At 45.9% G+C, this 15,289-nt stretch overlaps 1 protein-coding gene across 6 annotated transcripts; it reads left to right on the top strand.

The window, feature by feature from the left end:
* Positions 1-255: 255 nt before the first annotated feature.
* Pgap4 (post-GPI attachment to proteins GalNAc transferase 4) lies at positions 256-15,289 on the top strand. Of its 6 annotated transcripts, none has more exons than XM_087549696.1 (3): positions 311-856; positions 8,655-8,754; positions 13,476-15,289. In XM_087549696.1, the coding sequence occupies exon 3, from the start codon at positions 13,551-13,553 to the stop codon at positions 14,760-14,762; it is 1,212 nt and encodes a 403-aa protein (XP_087405822.1). In that variant the 5' UTR covers positions 311-856; positions 8,655-8,754; positions 13,476-13,550; the 3' UTR covers positions 14,763-15,289.

Genomic DNA, 15,289 nt, shown 5'->3' with positions numbered 1-15,289 from the left:
ACAAACGCTTTCTCAAAAGGCGAGATGCTTCATTAAAATACATCTTTCTTCTTGTGCCCACCTGATGGAATAAAACCTCGGCTTGTATTCCCATTACAAAAGGGTCAGTCTTCCTGTTCTCCTGACTTGGGAGCGACCCTGCTTTTCCCTCGCTGCCCATCAGTTGGCGCCTTTTGCCTCCCCCCGCAACTCCCACCCCCAATCCAGCTTTGGGGGCTGCAGTTGCTCCGCAGCTCGCAGGTCACGTGGCCTGGCAGAGCTAGGGGAGCCCTGCGCCGGAGCGAATGCGGGAGGAGGCGAGCCTTCCGCTACTCCCGGCCCGGCGGGGTTCTGCGAAGGCGCCACCAACGAGACCTGCCAGCCTGAGCTATAGAGGCGGTGGCCTCGGCAAGCCAGGACGCAGCTGACTGCCTCCACGGGGTAGGTTTCCTGCCCGGCTGGTGTCGCGGAGAAGCGCGCCAGCGAGGGGACGCAACGAGGGAGCGACGGCCAGAGAGGGGAGTGGTGTCCCCGAGGCCTGCGTCCCCCGCCCTGAGCCCCGCAGGCCGGCTCGCCCGCGGCCCCGCCCTCGGTGCGTCTGCTGCACCAGGCGGGTGTGCCTGGCTCTCTGGCGTTTGCGGACCCGGCCGCCTAGTCACCAGGCCGAGGGATGTAACCCGGGAGCCCCACATAGCCCGGCCGCGCGGACGGCCCGAGCGCTACCCGCTAATAGCTGCCCGGGAGTGGGGGCCCCTCCGCCCGTCCTCGGCGGGGCGCGTCCTCCAGCGAAGGTGACCCAAGGAAGGCGTCCCTCCCGCTCCCGGGAACGCCCGCTCCTGGAACCCCACTGCGATGGACTCGCAGTCTGGGCCTGAAGGTGGGGAAACTGAGGCCGGAGGGCAGAGGGGACTCCCCAAGGTCAGCGGCGACCCTAGCTGCAAGCTAAGGGTTCTCAGTCACTATTATTTCCCCCAAAGTGATAGCTAGGATGGGTGTGTCCCAGCCCTTGCACTGGTTCTTGTGCCCAGGCGTCGCCTATGCCGCACTGCGCTCGGGAGGTGTCGGTGGGGCCTGAACCTCCACAGGTCACTGTGACCTGGCATCTCCTGCTCGGGCCCTTGCTCTCCCTGAGGGACCACAATGCAGCTTCAGTGATGATCTCACCATGCGGATTTATCAGAAAAATCTGCAGGTGTGGGTGTGCACGCAAGTGCACGCCGGTTTTCCCAAGAGAAATAAACCGTGTAAGGGAAATAGTTGTTTTATTGAAGGATTTCTAGAGGGTCTTTATGCCCCACATAATTTATGAAGTCAGAAGAGCAAACAATGTGTGTCTAATGCTTAATATGATGAGAACCAGAAAAAAAAAAGAAACGGAAGTGATAATCATGGAGAAAAAAAAGCAAAATATAAACAAAACTACATCTTTTAGATTGTTGAGATCTTTAATTTTTTCTACACTTAAAGTTTTATATAAATAGTGTTATTATTAATGATATAATTATAGTAATAATGTTATGTAGTTTTAATTTGCTTCTCTTTACCCATTGGAACCAATACCTAATTATCTGTGTTTTGTGCATTTATATGGTTGGAACAGTAATTATTTCCCCCATATTTGAATTGGAGTTCAGTCATTTGTAGTTTTTCCTAATTATAATTCAAAACACTCTTTAAAATGCCTTCATTAATTTTTTAATGTGTTGGTTAGTTTATTTGACTATTCATTTGTCAAAACTTTGAACTATTTGAACAATTAGGTGGCACGTTTCGTTATAACAAAGTGTGCCTCAATAAAGTTGTTTTTAGACAAGATTGGGGCCATTGAGGGTAGTGTGGCTGTGGACCAAAGTTGTTTTTAAAAGCCAGGAGAATTATACTGGGTCAGGAGAAAAAAATAGGCTTAATAAGATTATAAAATACCTTATAAAGTCTCAGTAATTAAAATAACAAGAGCCATGGCACCAAAATACTCACTCTCCTGGTGGTGCAGCCTTGCCATCCTTGTACTAGGGAGCTTGAGGTAAGAGACTCTCTAGTTTCAGGCCAGTCTGAGTTTCATAGCAAGACCTTGTCTCAATATAATAAATAAGAATTAATACAACAACAACAATAATAGTAAAAAGGGACAAACAAATATGAGATATCTAATACACCATAAATGTAACAATTTAAATTAGGGGTTAAAAGGGGATCCGGGCTTTCTTGCTGCCCTACTCACTGTCCATGTGTCTGGCACAAGACTCACTGTTGAGTGAAGTTTTGAGTACAGGTCGTTGAGGTCATACATGTTCTTTGCAGGCATGTAGAAAGCCGGTGGGAAACCACCTTCTCTCATGCCTCTCGGCTCACTTTCGTGAAATCACATTCCCAGTATAAAGTAAAAATGGCCACACTGTGTACATTTGAATCAACATAGTTGCCCTTCTCGCCCCACTTATCCACCATCCCTTTGTATTTCACGCAGGATTTAAGGGAGAAATTATTGCTGGTTCTGAGCATCGTAACCATCCTTTCTGCCAGCTGCATTACCTGCCATCCCCTGTCAAAGGGTCTACCTTGGCATTACCCTGTAAGATTTTCCCGTTTCCACGCAAATGCTCATTTGTTAGGACTGTACGGCTTCCTCTGGGAGTAAACTGAATTGAGATTGTGCTAATTCTCAAGACTCGTTTTGGAAAAAGGACTGTCTTTCTATTAACTGAGACCTTTCGGTAGAAAAGCACTTTTTCAATGCGTTTATTAATGACCTTTAAAAACGTAGTTTTTTATGTGTATAGTCTGCCTATTTCTCCAAATTATTTGTAGGTATTTCATTTTTTATTATTCTAAATATATTCCTTTTCCACTTTACCTGAGTTTTTAAAAATTCCATTAATGAAGCTTGATTGATCATAAATAATTGAAATAATTATTTTATGTGTTTTATAAATACATAGTGTGTATGTCTCTTCAGAGGTAACCAGTGGTACCATGCGCGCACGCGCACACACATACACACAGACACACACACACACAGACACACACACACAGACACACACACACATACACACACACACACACACACACACACACACACCATTGTATTGTTCTATATTGTTTCCTACTTTATCTTAAAAGTGGTTCTTACTATTTCTGGTGGTTTTTCATTTGCTTGGGCCCAGAAGCACTATTGCATGTTGGGTAAGAGCAGGGATCCTGGATTTACCTTTTTACTACTCCCTTCCAAAATCTTTGTTAACCGCTGCCGTTTTATTCTGCCTTAGCTTGCCCACCTACAAAGTGAACTTAGTAACTATCATAGGCTTTTTATGCAGACCCACTCACTGCTTAAAAGAGTACAGACATGATGAACAAAGTTAGAACTAGGCTGTTCTCTGCCTTGTCTGCGGTTGGGCTGTATGTACTCCCAGTTGTATAGCAGAGGAATTAAGGACCAAGGTGGTCAAAGACTTCCTAGGATCCTTTGTTTGCTGGACAATCATTAAATCTCTTCTTGGCATAGGGTACTTACTGTATGGGCCTGTGAGGCATATCAAGATAGATTACACTGAAGCCAGTAAGAAGAGACTTAGAGGGCTGTTGAGTGAAGGGTTCTGAGTAAAGCCATGAAGGGTATCAGGCAACATAGACAGTGTGGGCTTTGAATTTCCTGCTTATGATCGTAAGCTAGAATCTACTTTTCCACCAAAATGGGATTAATCATACTGTTCTTTGAGAGCTGATTGGTCCAAAGAAATGGATTCAAAGGTCTAACACAGCTTGGAATGTGCAGTGAGGATGTAGCAAATATCTATAAGTAGTTAATCTACTCTGTATCTCGGGGTTCATATCTGTGGATTCAACTAACCACAGATTGAAAATGACCCGAGAAATGAATTTTTTTTTTGAGCTGGGGACCGAACCCAGGGCTTTGCGCTTCCTAGGTAAGCGCTCTACCACTGAGCTAAATCCCCAGCCCGAGAAATGAATTTTTTTAAACCAAACACGTTCGTATTAATTTTTATTGTCATTCTTCCCTAAACGACAAAGCACAGCTACTATTTGCATAGCGTTTGCATTCTGACTGATATTAGAGATAATCTAGTGTATTTAAGAAGTGCATACCCAGCACATAAAGACTGACAATTTATATAAAGAATCTAAGCATCTTCAGATTTTGGCATTCTAAGGGGTGGGGAGTTCTAGAACCAATCAGCCTTGGATTCCAAGGGACAGTTGTACAATCTAACGTAGAAAGTGACAGATTTATACTCTGAGGAAAGTCCCAATATGTGTAAGAAAAAAAGTGCTCCGTTCTTTTGGGGAAACCAGGCTGTTGTTTAGAAGGGATGTGTACCTCTTGATCTGCTTTTCCATGGTTGAGTTGGCGTGTGTAAGGAGCGGGCTGTTGGAAAGACTGTCGGAGCTGAATCCCGGGGGTCTTGGCAGAGCATCTGGACCGCCTTCTGCAGACACAGGGAACTGTTATCGATCAGTTCTATAGAAGAGTGCAGTTCTGACTGTGCTTCAGAAGGTCAGATGGGAATGGACTCCGTTACCATGGTTTACAGCATCCCGCCACACGCCTGAGGATGGGCTTCCACAGGTGGGCTCTTTCCATCGAAACAGTGTCTCCATAGCAAGATTTTCTTAAATTGGTTTTTAAGTTAGCACACAGAGCATAGTTATGGAACTTTGAAAATACTTCATTCTTCCTTGACCTCTCCATCACCTGTCCTGCTCCTCCCCCTGCACCCCTGCCTCTCCCCAGTAGTCCTTTCTCTTTTCATGTGATATACACTCATTTTCCTCCTTTCCCCTTCCCCTTAAGATCACTGCTTCTCTTGAGATTCTTTCTAATTTTGTAACTTATCACCCGTGTAAACACATACCCACATGCATACACACACATGCACACATGCACACATGCACCACACACACACACACACACACACACACACACACACACACACACACACACACACAATATTAAAGTATAGGATCAGCACACAAGAGAAAGCATGGTTTTTGGTTTTTGTCTCTGGAAGGCTGGCATATTAATGTAATGACCACCAGTTCAGCCTGTTTTCCGGCCAGACGTTGTTATTTCGCCTTTCTTTAGTGCTGAATAAGATTCTGTCGTGTATGTGTGTCGCATCGTGTTCTTTATCATTCCATCTATCGATGGACTTGAGGCCTGCTTTCATTTCCTGGCTGTTGCGAATACTGCAGCGATAAACATATGCAATTTTCTATGTGGCATGCTAACAGAAAAAAAAAGCCCCTGGATTTGTACTCAGGAGTGATACAGCTAAGTCATATGGTACTGTGGTGCTTTGAATATGCTGTTTAGCCGAGGCCGGTAATGGTGTCAGATCCCTTGGTTCTGTAGTTATGGGTGACCCTGACAAGCTGCTTATGGTGGTGCTGGGAAATGAACCTGTGTCCTCTGCAAAGGCAGCGAGTGCTTTTAACCCCGGAGCCACCTCTGTAACTCCTGAAGTAGGTTGAGTTTGCCTTTTCCTGAGGGCTCAGGAGGTTGAATGGTTTTGATATATATTTTTGTCATTTCTTCTTTTGAGAACTTTATGTTCTTTACCCACTGATATTTAAGATTTTTATTTTTGAGATTGTACTATAATTACAGCATTTTCCCATTTCCTTTCCTGACCCTACACCCTCCCATATACTCATTCTTGCTCTATTTTAAATTCATGGCCTCCTTTTCATTAAGTGTTGTTACATGCTTGCATAGATACATAGATAGATAGATAGATAGATAGATAGATAGATAGATAGATAGATAGATAGATAGATAGGCAGGCAGGCAGAAAGATAGACAGACAGACAGACAGATGTATGTTCCTAAGCCTGCTTAATTGCTGTCTTAGGGTTTTACTGCTGTGAACGGACACCATCACCAAGGCAAGTCTTATAAAGGACAACGTTTAATTGGGGCTGGCTAACAGGTTCAGAGGTTCAGTTCATTATCATCAAGTGGGGAGCATGGCAGCATCCAGACAGGCATGGTCCAGGAGGAGAATTCTACATCCTCATTTGAAAGCTGCTAGACTAACTTACAGGCAGCTAGAATGAGGGTCTTAAGCCCACACCCATAGTGACACACCAGCTCCAACAAGGCCACACCTCTTTTTTTTTAATTTTATTTTTTTTATTAACTTGAGTATTTCTTATATACATTTCGAGTGTTATTCCCTTTCCCGGTTTCCGGGCAAACATCCCCCTCCCCCTCCCCTTCTTTGTGGGTGTTCCCCTCCCAACCCTCCCCCCATTGCCACCCTCCCCCCACCAGTCTAGTTCACTGGGGGTTCATTCTTGGCAGGACCCAGGGCTTCCCCTTCCACTGGTGATCTTACTAGGATATTCATTGCTACCTATGAGGTCAGAGTTCAGGGTCAGTCCATGTATAGTCTTTAGGTAGTGGCTTAGTCCCTGGAAGCTCTGGTTGCTTGGCATTGTTGTACATATGGGGTCTCGAGCCCCTTCAAGCTCTTCCAGTTCTTTCTCTGATTCCTTCAACGGGGGTCCTATTCTCAGTTCAGTGGTTTGCTGCTGGCATTCGCCTCTGTATTTGCTGTATTCTGGCTGTGTCTCTCAGGAGCGATCTACATCCGGCTCCTGTCGGTCTGCACTTCTTTGCTTCATCCATCTTGTCTAATTGGGTGGCTGTATATGTATGGGCCACATGTGGGGCAGGCTCTGAATGGGTGTTCCTTCAGTCTCTGTTTTAATCTTTGCCTCTCTCTTCCCTGCCAAGGGTATTCTTGTTCCCCTTTTAAAGAAGGAGTGAAGCATTCACATTTTGATCATCCGTCTTGAGTTTCATTTGTTCTAGGCATCTAGGGTAATTCAAGCATTTGGGCTAATAGCCACTTATCAATGAGTGCATACTATGTGTGTTTTTCTGTGATTGGGTTAGCTCACTCAGGATGATAATTTCCAGTTCCAACCATTTAAGGCCACACCTCTTAATAGTACCGCTCCCCGGGCTAAGGATAAACAAGCCATCACAGTTGCGTGTTACTTGTCTTTATGTTTTCAGGGATGAACATTGGATATTGAATAACCAGTTTGTGTGTTCTTCCATGGGGAAGACCATTTCTCCTGCTGTTCACATTCCTGAGTTACCTGTAGTTCTTCCTGTAGGGTTTAGGCCTCAAGGACTTCCCCTCTTCTGTGTTGGCCTGTCAGTTGCTCTCCTTGTTCAGCTTTTGGCTAGGCAGAAGAGTTGGTGAGATTTGATGGCTGTGACTTCTCATGCTCTCTGGAGCACAGCCTCACAGCAAAGCTCCTGATCCTCTGGCTCCTCTTCCAGAATGTTCTCTGAGTCTTACGCGTGGGAATTATTTTGTAGGTGTATCCCTTGGGACTGGGCTCCACAACTTGGCATTTTAATTGGCTGTGGCTTTCTGTAACGGTCTCCTTCTGTCACAAAGGGACGTTTCCTTGACGAGGGGGGTGAGGACTACACTTATCTGTGGGGGTTAAGGGCAAATATTTAGAGTGAAGCTGGGGATTATGCTGATTTAATAAAGTGATAGTTGTAGGTTCTTATCTGATGCCCGAGAGTTCACTATTTTACCCTCCTTTTATATTTATCTCCCTCCCCTCCCTAATTAGAGCCCCACCTTTTTACCCATTTACCCAATCAGAACATCTGAACCTTGCTCTTCCCCTCTCTATGTCTCCCCCAACTCCCTACCCCAGCTGAGCTCCCCTTTTAACTTGGTTGGTTTCTGCCCTTACCTTAGGACATACCCTAGCGTTTGAAGACTTAGAGCTAGGCACCTCAGGTGAGCGAGAACATAGGATGTCTGTGTGGGTCTAGGTTACTCACTCAGTATAATTTTTTTCTACTTCCATCCATTTGCCTGCAAAGTTCATGGTGTCATTTTTATTTACAGCAGAACAGTACACATAGTGTGCGTGTACCGCATTTTCATTATGCCTTTGGCGATTAAAAAACATCTCATTTTTTTCCCATTTACTGGATATTGTGAATAGGGGAACAGTAGTGTGATGGGTTGTCCCTTTGGCACATGACGAGGAGTAGTATAGCTGGGTCATAGAGTAGATTTACTTTTAGCTCTTCGAGTGTCCTCCACACCAATTTCCGCAATATCTGCACCAGTTTGCACCCCAGCAGCAGGGAACAAGGGCTCCCTCCCCACCACACTCTCTCCAGCATCTGTTGCTGGTTGTTTTGTTGATCTTCATTCTGATTGGAGTAAGGTGGAACTTCAAAGTTGTTTTGATTTGCATTTCCCTAATTGCTATTTTTGAAAGGCATTCCTTAGCCATGAGAGCTCTTCCTTCTTTTGAGAGCTCTGTGTTCAGGTCCCAGGCCTTGGAATTGGGAAGGGCCTGGAAGGAAGTGAGAAGTCAGAACCTGCTAGGCTCTTAGATTCCGATGCCTGGGAAAGTTGGTGGTATGTTTCATGAAGGAAGGTGGACTTGGGGGAAATGACCATTCTCAAGTTCTTACTTCCTGTTTCCCCAATCCTCTTGGTGCCTTAGCTAAAACACAGTATCTGCTATCACTCCCTGTACCTGTTCACAGAAGTCCTAATGCTCCTTTCCCAGTGTCTTTAGCCTTTGTTTTCTGAGTCCTACACCCAGGATGTGGTACTAGGTGGAGTCCAGTTTAGGGAATGGCTGTACTTACATTGCAGACCTTACCTCCTTGGAACTGAGACAGTTCTTCTCTGCTGACTCAGAAAACCAGTCAGACTACAGTGTCAACGGAGTGTGAGCCTCATGGGTGGCTTATGGGTGAGTATGAACTTCTGGGAAAAGGCGTCAGAGAAATCATCTAGACCAGTGGTTCTCAATCTTTCTAATACTGAAACCCTTTAATGCAGGTCCTATGTTGTGATGATCCCCAACCATAAAGTTATTTTTGTTACTACTTCTTAACTGTCATTTTGCTACTGTTATGATGCAAATATATGATATGCAGGATGTCGGATATATGGCCCAGAGGGGTGGCTACCCCACAGGTTGAGAACTGCTGATCTAGATACAACCTTCCTCTGGCATCTGCTCACATTTATGGCTTGCTTCTGCCTACATTTATAGGTTGGGAGAAAAAAATCCTGTCCCTCAAACTGAACGGAAAAAAAAAAAAACCCTATGTATTTAAGTTCAGTTCCTCCAGATCTGCTATGCTAAACTCTATCAGGAAAGTGCAATAAACAGTGGGTGTTGAGGGGACAACGCACCCCACCGTGCCCCAAAACACAACAAGAGCATACTCTTGAATGCCTGTATAACTTACAGATTTTTGCTAAGCCAGTCATCCAACCATTATATGTTCCCATTTTCCACAGCTCAGTGTGCTTGTTTGCAGTGTTCAAATGGTCAATGGTATTTTTTTCTTCTCATGGAGGCAATGATATGTATCTCCCTGATCACTGACCTCAGGCGTGTAGTGCCCTCCTTCTGTTTCTGTGCACATTCTATTGGATTTGGAGAGTAGTTATGTGACTTGGTCCATGTGTGTGATCAAGTAGCTCTGAGAGCTGGTTTATGACTTTCCATTTCTTTCTTTACTCTGTCACAAAACCAGTAAGGTCAATGAAAAGGGGGCAGTCCTATCTGTCCATTACAGAATGTACACAAGGAACTGGGGTAGTTAACCTTTATGGGCAAATAACAAGAGGAGAAGCTGCATGCTTAGAAAAAAAAAAGAAAAAAGAAAGAATCTCTCTCTCTCTCTCTCTCTCTCTCTCTCTCTCTCTCTCTCTCTCTCTCCTTTCTCCTCCTCTTCCCTTCTCCTCTCTGTGGCTGTCTGTCTCTGTCTCTTCTTCACTCCCATTTCCCTCATATAAAGAACTTGGAAGTAATTTAACAGTACCCTAGAATCTCATCATTCAGTGCTTAATAGCCACATTGTAGACATTTACTGTCATGAGTCTTTTATTTGTTCAGAATATTTAAACTATTTCTTCAGATATTCAGAATAAAGATATTCACTGCTTCTTGCTTATAGTCATATGTACCTGAAGTGTTTGGAACTCCACATATAAAAACAGAAGCATCTAAACACCTTAGTTCTCATAAACCTGGACTTTAGGGAGCGTTTGGAAGTCTGCTCTGACTCTTCAGTTCCCCATAGTTGGGGGACAAAGTTTATGCCCTGTAAGGGTTTGGGGTTTTCTCTGAGCAGACTGCTAGATACTTTTCTTTCTTTCTGAGGGTCTAGAAATCGGCCTACAGGTCTTTGTTTCTGACTGTGAGCTTCCCCCTATCCTACTTGGCAGAGGAGTGAGTTTCCCTGCCCCTTTAGCCTTGGACAGTGGATGGGAGTAGACTTGAGGTGCACCACACCAACAAGGATGCAGATTTGACTCGGCTTTAGCGTCTACCTGACCCAAGAGCCTAGCCCTGGTCACCGTTTCCTCTGCACTTTGATCCATGAGGAGAAGCACACTGGGTGTCTGCCTCCAGCAGGGCCACCACTATCAACAGACCTGTCTGTGAGAATGCTAGGTCATTACTGTAAACCATAAAGGTTTGTGGCTGTTTGTCTCCCAAGTAGGAGCTGATCACTGCGTGAAGAGACACTAGGCACTGCCAATGAGTCCTTCTTCTTCCCTGATCATCTGTAGAATGGCAGACAGACAGACAGACACACAGACACACAGACACACACACACACACACTCTCTCTCTCACATACGCACGCATACACACGTACATAGTAAAGGACTTTGTGAGATGTTAAAGTGGTTTTATTTCCTACAGTGGAGAAAATTCCTGGGATTGAAGGTCCTCTTTATGTCAACATGGGCACTCCCATTTCTGTGCCAGCTGCTGTACCATCATAAGCCATAGCATTTATTGTATGCCTTTCATTTTCAAGGCTGACTGCCTTATCTTGTTGACTTTGCATCTAGTTCCGCCTACTAGATGGTCTTGCCCCCTTGGGTAATAACCAGGACAGAGAGAATAATGGGAGCAGAAGCCACCCAAATGGCCCTATTCCCAGAGCTTCTGAACTAGAGACATGGGATTGCCCCAGTTCCGATATTGGGTGTCCAGTAATGAGCGCCTGGTGAGGCCAGGTGAGGTGCAGGTCTGTACTAAAACTCTGTGGACTCCTGCAGACCAGAGGGAGAAAGAACAAGTTTATAGTATTCTGATGTTCACAAACCATCAAGCCCCAGGTCATATGCTACCAAAAGCTGCTTGCTTCTTGTGCCTTGGGCTGTTCTCAAGATCTCCTGACTCACATGTGCGTTCCCAGGACCATTGTCTTCTGCTGTGAACTTGACTCTACTTCTTTGAAATGTGTCACAGCAGAGAAGAGAGATGTTTTGGTCTTCTACATGACTGTAGAGGGCAGGTCAGGGTAACTACCCTACAGAACAAGTCCAAAAATCATCAGTGGCTCGATACAGTGGTCTACATGTAGCTTGCAACAGGAAGCAGTGCAGGCGTCAGGAAGGAAGAGGTGAGCAGTTGGGACAGAATCTTTTCTAGATCCATAAAGGTGTTCCATTTATCTCACATCTCCTTGGCAAGCCCTAGCCACATGACCCCTCCCCCGAAGGGCGTCAGTCAGGAAGTTCAGTGTCACTGCTAAAGGTAGAATGCAGATATGAAGTACTATCAGGCAATAGAGCTGAGTCTCATGTGACAGGGAGAGCCCTCCGACCCTCACAGCTGGACCATGTTCTTTCAAGTAGCTACAGATGCTTCTGAGGCAAGAGCACGCTTTTGATGCAATAGCTGCCAGTCGGTTTTGCCTTAAGCCTACTGCTCTTACACTAGCTTCGTTAGTTTTAATTTTGGTGTTTGGTGTGGATCTGTTTTCCACCAGAACGTTAGAAATTCAAATATTACTCGAATTTGAGCACCAATTGTATTTTTTTCAGTGTGTGGGGTGAGGGGGAGGGTTATGCACATGTATAGTTTGTGTAGGTGTACATACATGAGTGCATGTGCATGTGGAGGCTAAAAATGAACCCGAAATGTCTCAGACAATGTCTCAGACAAGTCAGCCTTGCTTTTTATTCGATGTGTGTTTATGTGTTTTCATGTTCATATATATGTGAATGTGTCCTGGGGGTTGCACAGGTCAGAAGACATACCTCCCTTCTGTCTTGTTCGAGATGGTCTCACAGCTGCCCACACCAGACTTGCTGGCTCCGAGCTTTCAGGAATTTTTTTTGTGCCTCCTGTCTCCCCATAGAAATTCTGGCATTATAAGCAAAGGGCACCTGGACTAGCTTTTAGGTGGGATCTGGGGATTTGAACTCAGGTCTTTATGCGTATACGCAGGCACTCTTTTCTGTTAAGCCACTTTTCCACATTCTAACTTTGCTATTACGCTTGGTGGCAGGGAATTTGACCAGAAGGCTAAGCTGGCTAGCCAGGGAGCTCCTCGGATCTGCTTGTCTTCACCTCTCCTGTGGTAGGGTTATAAGGATGTGCTTCCACATACAGTTCTGGGGAGAGGCTGGTCTTAGGGTTCAAACTGGGGTTCTCTGTTGCATAGCAAGCACTTTATTGACTCTAGCTCCTCGGGACATGTTTTAATGAAATTTTTTATTCTGTGTAATTTTTCTCCCTGGCATATTAATTAATATCTGTAGTAAATCCACAAGACAGATTATTTTTATTTTAGAGCTGAGGAATCCAGGATATGGAGAGGTGAAATGACTTCCTACCAATTGAGTAGCAGATCTGGGGTTCACACCTCACACTCATTTTCTGAGGCATCATGTCCCAAGACTTTCCTTTCTGGACCAGGCTGTCCCTTCTCTGCTTGCCCTACCCACCTCACTGAAAAGCCCCATTGTAGGTTCTCCATGGGGTTGTTTCCCTCTCAAAGTCCACAGTTTGCTCGAATAAGGAGGATACTTTCTCCTTCTGGTTCTAATGATAGTCCTATCAACATAAATTAGGAGGACAATCAGAATTAAAAGATTAGACTGAATGAGATTAGAGAAATAAAGACGACGTTAAATAGCAAGCATTACCAAGTCTTCCCTCCCCCAACCCCTGGCCCGTGGGGTTATGCAGAAAAGGATCTGAGAAATCACACAGTCAAGTACTGTGCACTTGTGCTGCAGCTTACTCGAACTGTGTGGACTCTTCTATGTCGAGCCTTGGTCTTTTTTGTTTGGTTTTTGTTTGTTTTCTTTTTGTTTTGTGAGTCTATATCAACACCCATGTCTTTGTAGCAAGTGCATCGGAATAATAGTCTTACCAACTACTGGTTATTTTATGACACACCGTGAAGCTAATATCACATCTTTAGGCATGGAGAGTCGGTTGAGCGCACAGGGTACCTTTGATCACAAACAAGGAGAGCATGACAAGGCTCCCCGGTAGACAGAGTGCAAGAAAACAATCACTGCAGAAAATTCTTTTCCAGTCTCTAGTGGCTACATGACCTTGAACTAGAATTTCTGATTCAATGTGTGCTGGGCTGCATTATTGGGAGTTTTTAAAATATTGTTTTCTGATTTTACTTTTTCTCTTTAGGTTTGCCTTGATGACTCGGGCCTGAGATCCAGGATGGTTTGTTCTTGGGACCAGACATGACCAAAAGTTGACCTCATGACCACGTCAACCTCTCCAGCTGCCATGCTTCTCCGGAGGCTTCGGCGACTTTCCTGGGGCAGCACCGCTGTGCAGCTCTTCATTCTAACTGTGGTGACATTTGGCTTACTGGCCCCTCTGGCCTGCCACCGACTCCTCCACTCATACTTCTATCTGCGCCACTGGCATCTAAACCAGATGAGTCAAGATTTCCTGCAGCAGAGCCTGAAGGAGGGCGAGGCTGCCCTTCACTACTTTGAAGAGCTGCCCTCTGCCAATGGTTCCGTGCCCATCGTCTGGCAGGCCACTCCCCGCCCCTGGCTGGTGATCACCATAATCACTGTGGATAGGCAGCCTGGCTTCCATTATGTCCTACAGGTAGTGTCCCAGTTCCATCGGCTTCTGCAGCAGTGTGGCCCTCAGTGTGAGGGGCACCAGCTCTTCCTGTGCAATGTGGAGCGAAGTGTGAGCCATTTCGATGCTAAGCTGCTCACCAAGTATGTCCCCGTGGCCAACCGCTACGAGGGCACGGAAGATGATTATGGTGATGACCCTTCAACTAACTCATTTGAGAAAGAGAAGCAAGACTATGTCTATTGCCTGGAGTCATCGCTGCAGACCTACAATCCAGACTATGTCCTGATGGTGGAGGATGACGCTATTCCAGAAGAACAGATCTTCCCAGTGCTGGAGCACCTACTGCGTGCCCGCTTCTCTGAGCCACACCTCCAGGATGCCCTGTATCTAAAGCTCTACCACCCAGAGCGGCTACAGCACTACATCAACCCAGAGCCTATGCGGATCCTGGAGTGGGTTGGTGTGGGCATGCTGCTGGGGCCTGTGCTAACCTGGATATACATGAGGTTTGCCTGCCGCCCAGGCTTCAGTTGGCCCGTCATGCTTTTCTTCTGTCTGTACAGCATGGGGCTGGTGGAACTGGTGGGCCGACACTACTTCCTGGAACTGCGGCGCCTGAGTCCTTCCCTGTACAGTGTGGTTCCTGCGTCTCAGTGCTGCACCCCAGCTATGCTCTTCCCTGCCCCCGCTGCCCGCAGGACCCTCACCTACCTGTCCCAGGTGTACTGCCACAAGGGCTTTGGCAAAGACATGGCACTGTACTCTCTGCTGAGAGCCAAGGGGGAGAGGGCCTATGTTGTGGAGCCCAACCTTGTGAAACACATTGGGCTGTTCTCCAGCCTGCGGTACAATTTCCATCCCAGCCTACTCTAGGAGTGCCAAGACATGCTTTTTTGCAATAGCTCTTTCCGAGAGAGGCACACACTGAACTCTTTACTTAGATGTGGTTGCTTGAAGAGATTTCGTTGTTCAATGTTGCTAGGTGTAAAGGCTCTGGGACAGTGGAGGAATGCACCCGAGTGACAAGCCTGGTAATCCTCCTGCAGAAGCAGTTTGCCACAGGTCTGGATCTCTGTCCCTCTACACAGCCACACTGCTTCATGCCGTCCGTCTCGCTCAGTGAGGATGATTGCCAGTGACCGTTATCTTCTCCATCGTCTGCAAGTTCTGCCCCGTGACAGAGCCCATGACTGCCAAAACACCTTGTGCACTGTGGTGTGAGCCTTGAACTAGGGTTTTAAAGGTAGAGTGTGGTGAGCAGTCAGATGCTTTGGAACGAATTCCTTTCTCGAGGTCTAAGAATGGATGTGTGCGTAGATTGTATATCCAGAGCAGGCAGGGCTGGGTGGCCATATTCTATTTGTTTTCCTTGACCTGGTGTAATAAAAATGTCAAAGTCA

This window comes from Rattus norvegicus, chromosome 5 (assembly GCF_021556685.1).
Source record: "Rattus norvegicus strain SHRSP/BbbUtx chromosome 5, alternate assembly SHRSP_T2T, whole genome shotgun sequence".
In the NCBI taxonomy this organism is placed as follows: domain Eukaryota; kingdom Metazoa; phylum Chordata; class Mammalia; order Rodentia; family Muridae; genus Rattus; species Rattus norvegicus.
Note: the sequence above shows the minus strand (reverse complement) of the source record. Positions and strands in the feature narration are given on the sequence as shown.

Excerpts from the sequence above, each read along its gene's own strand:
- Pgap4 (XM_087549696.1), top strand. The coding sequence starts at position 13,551 with ATGACCACGTCAACCTCTCCAGCTGCCATGCTTCTCCGGAGGCTTCGG.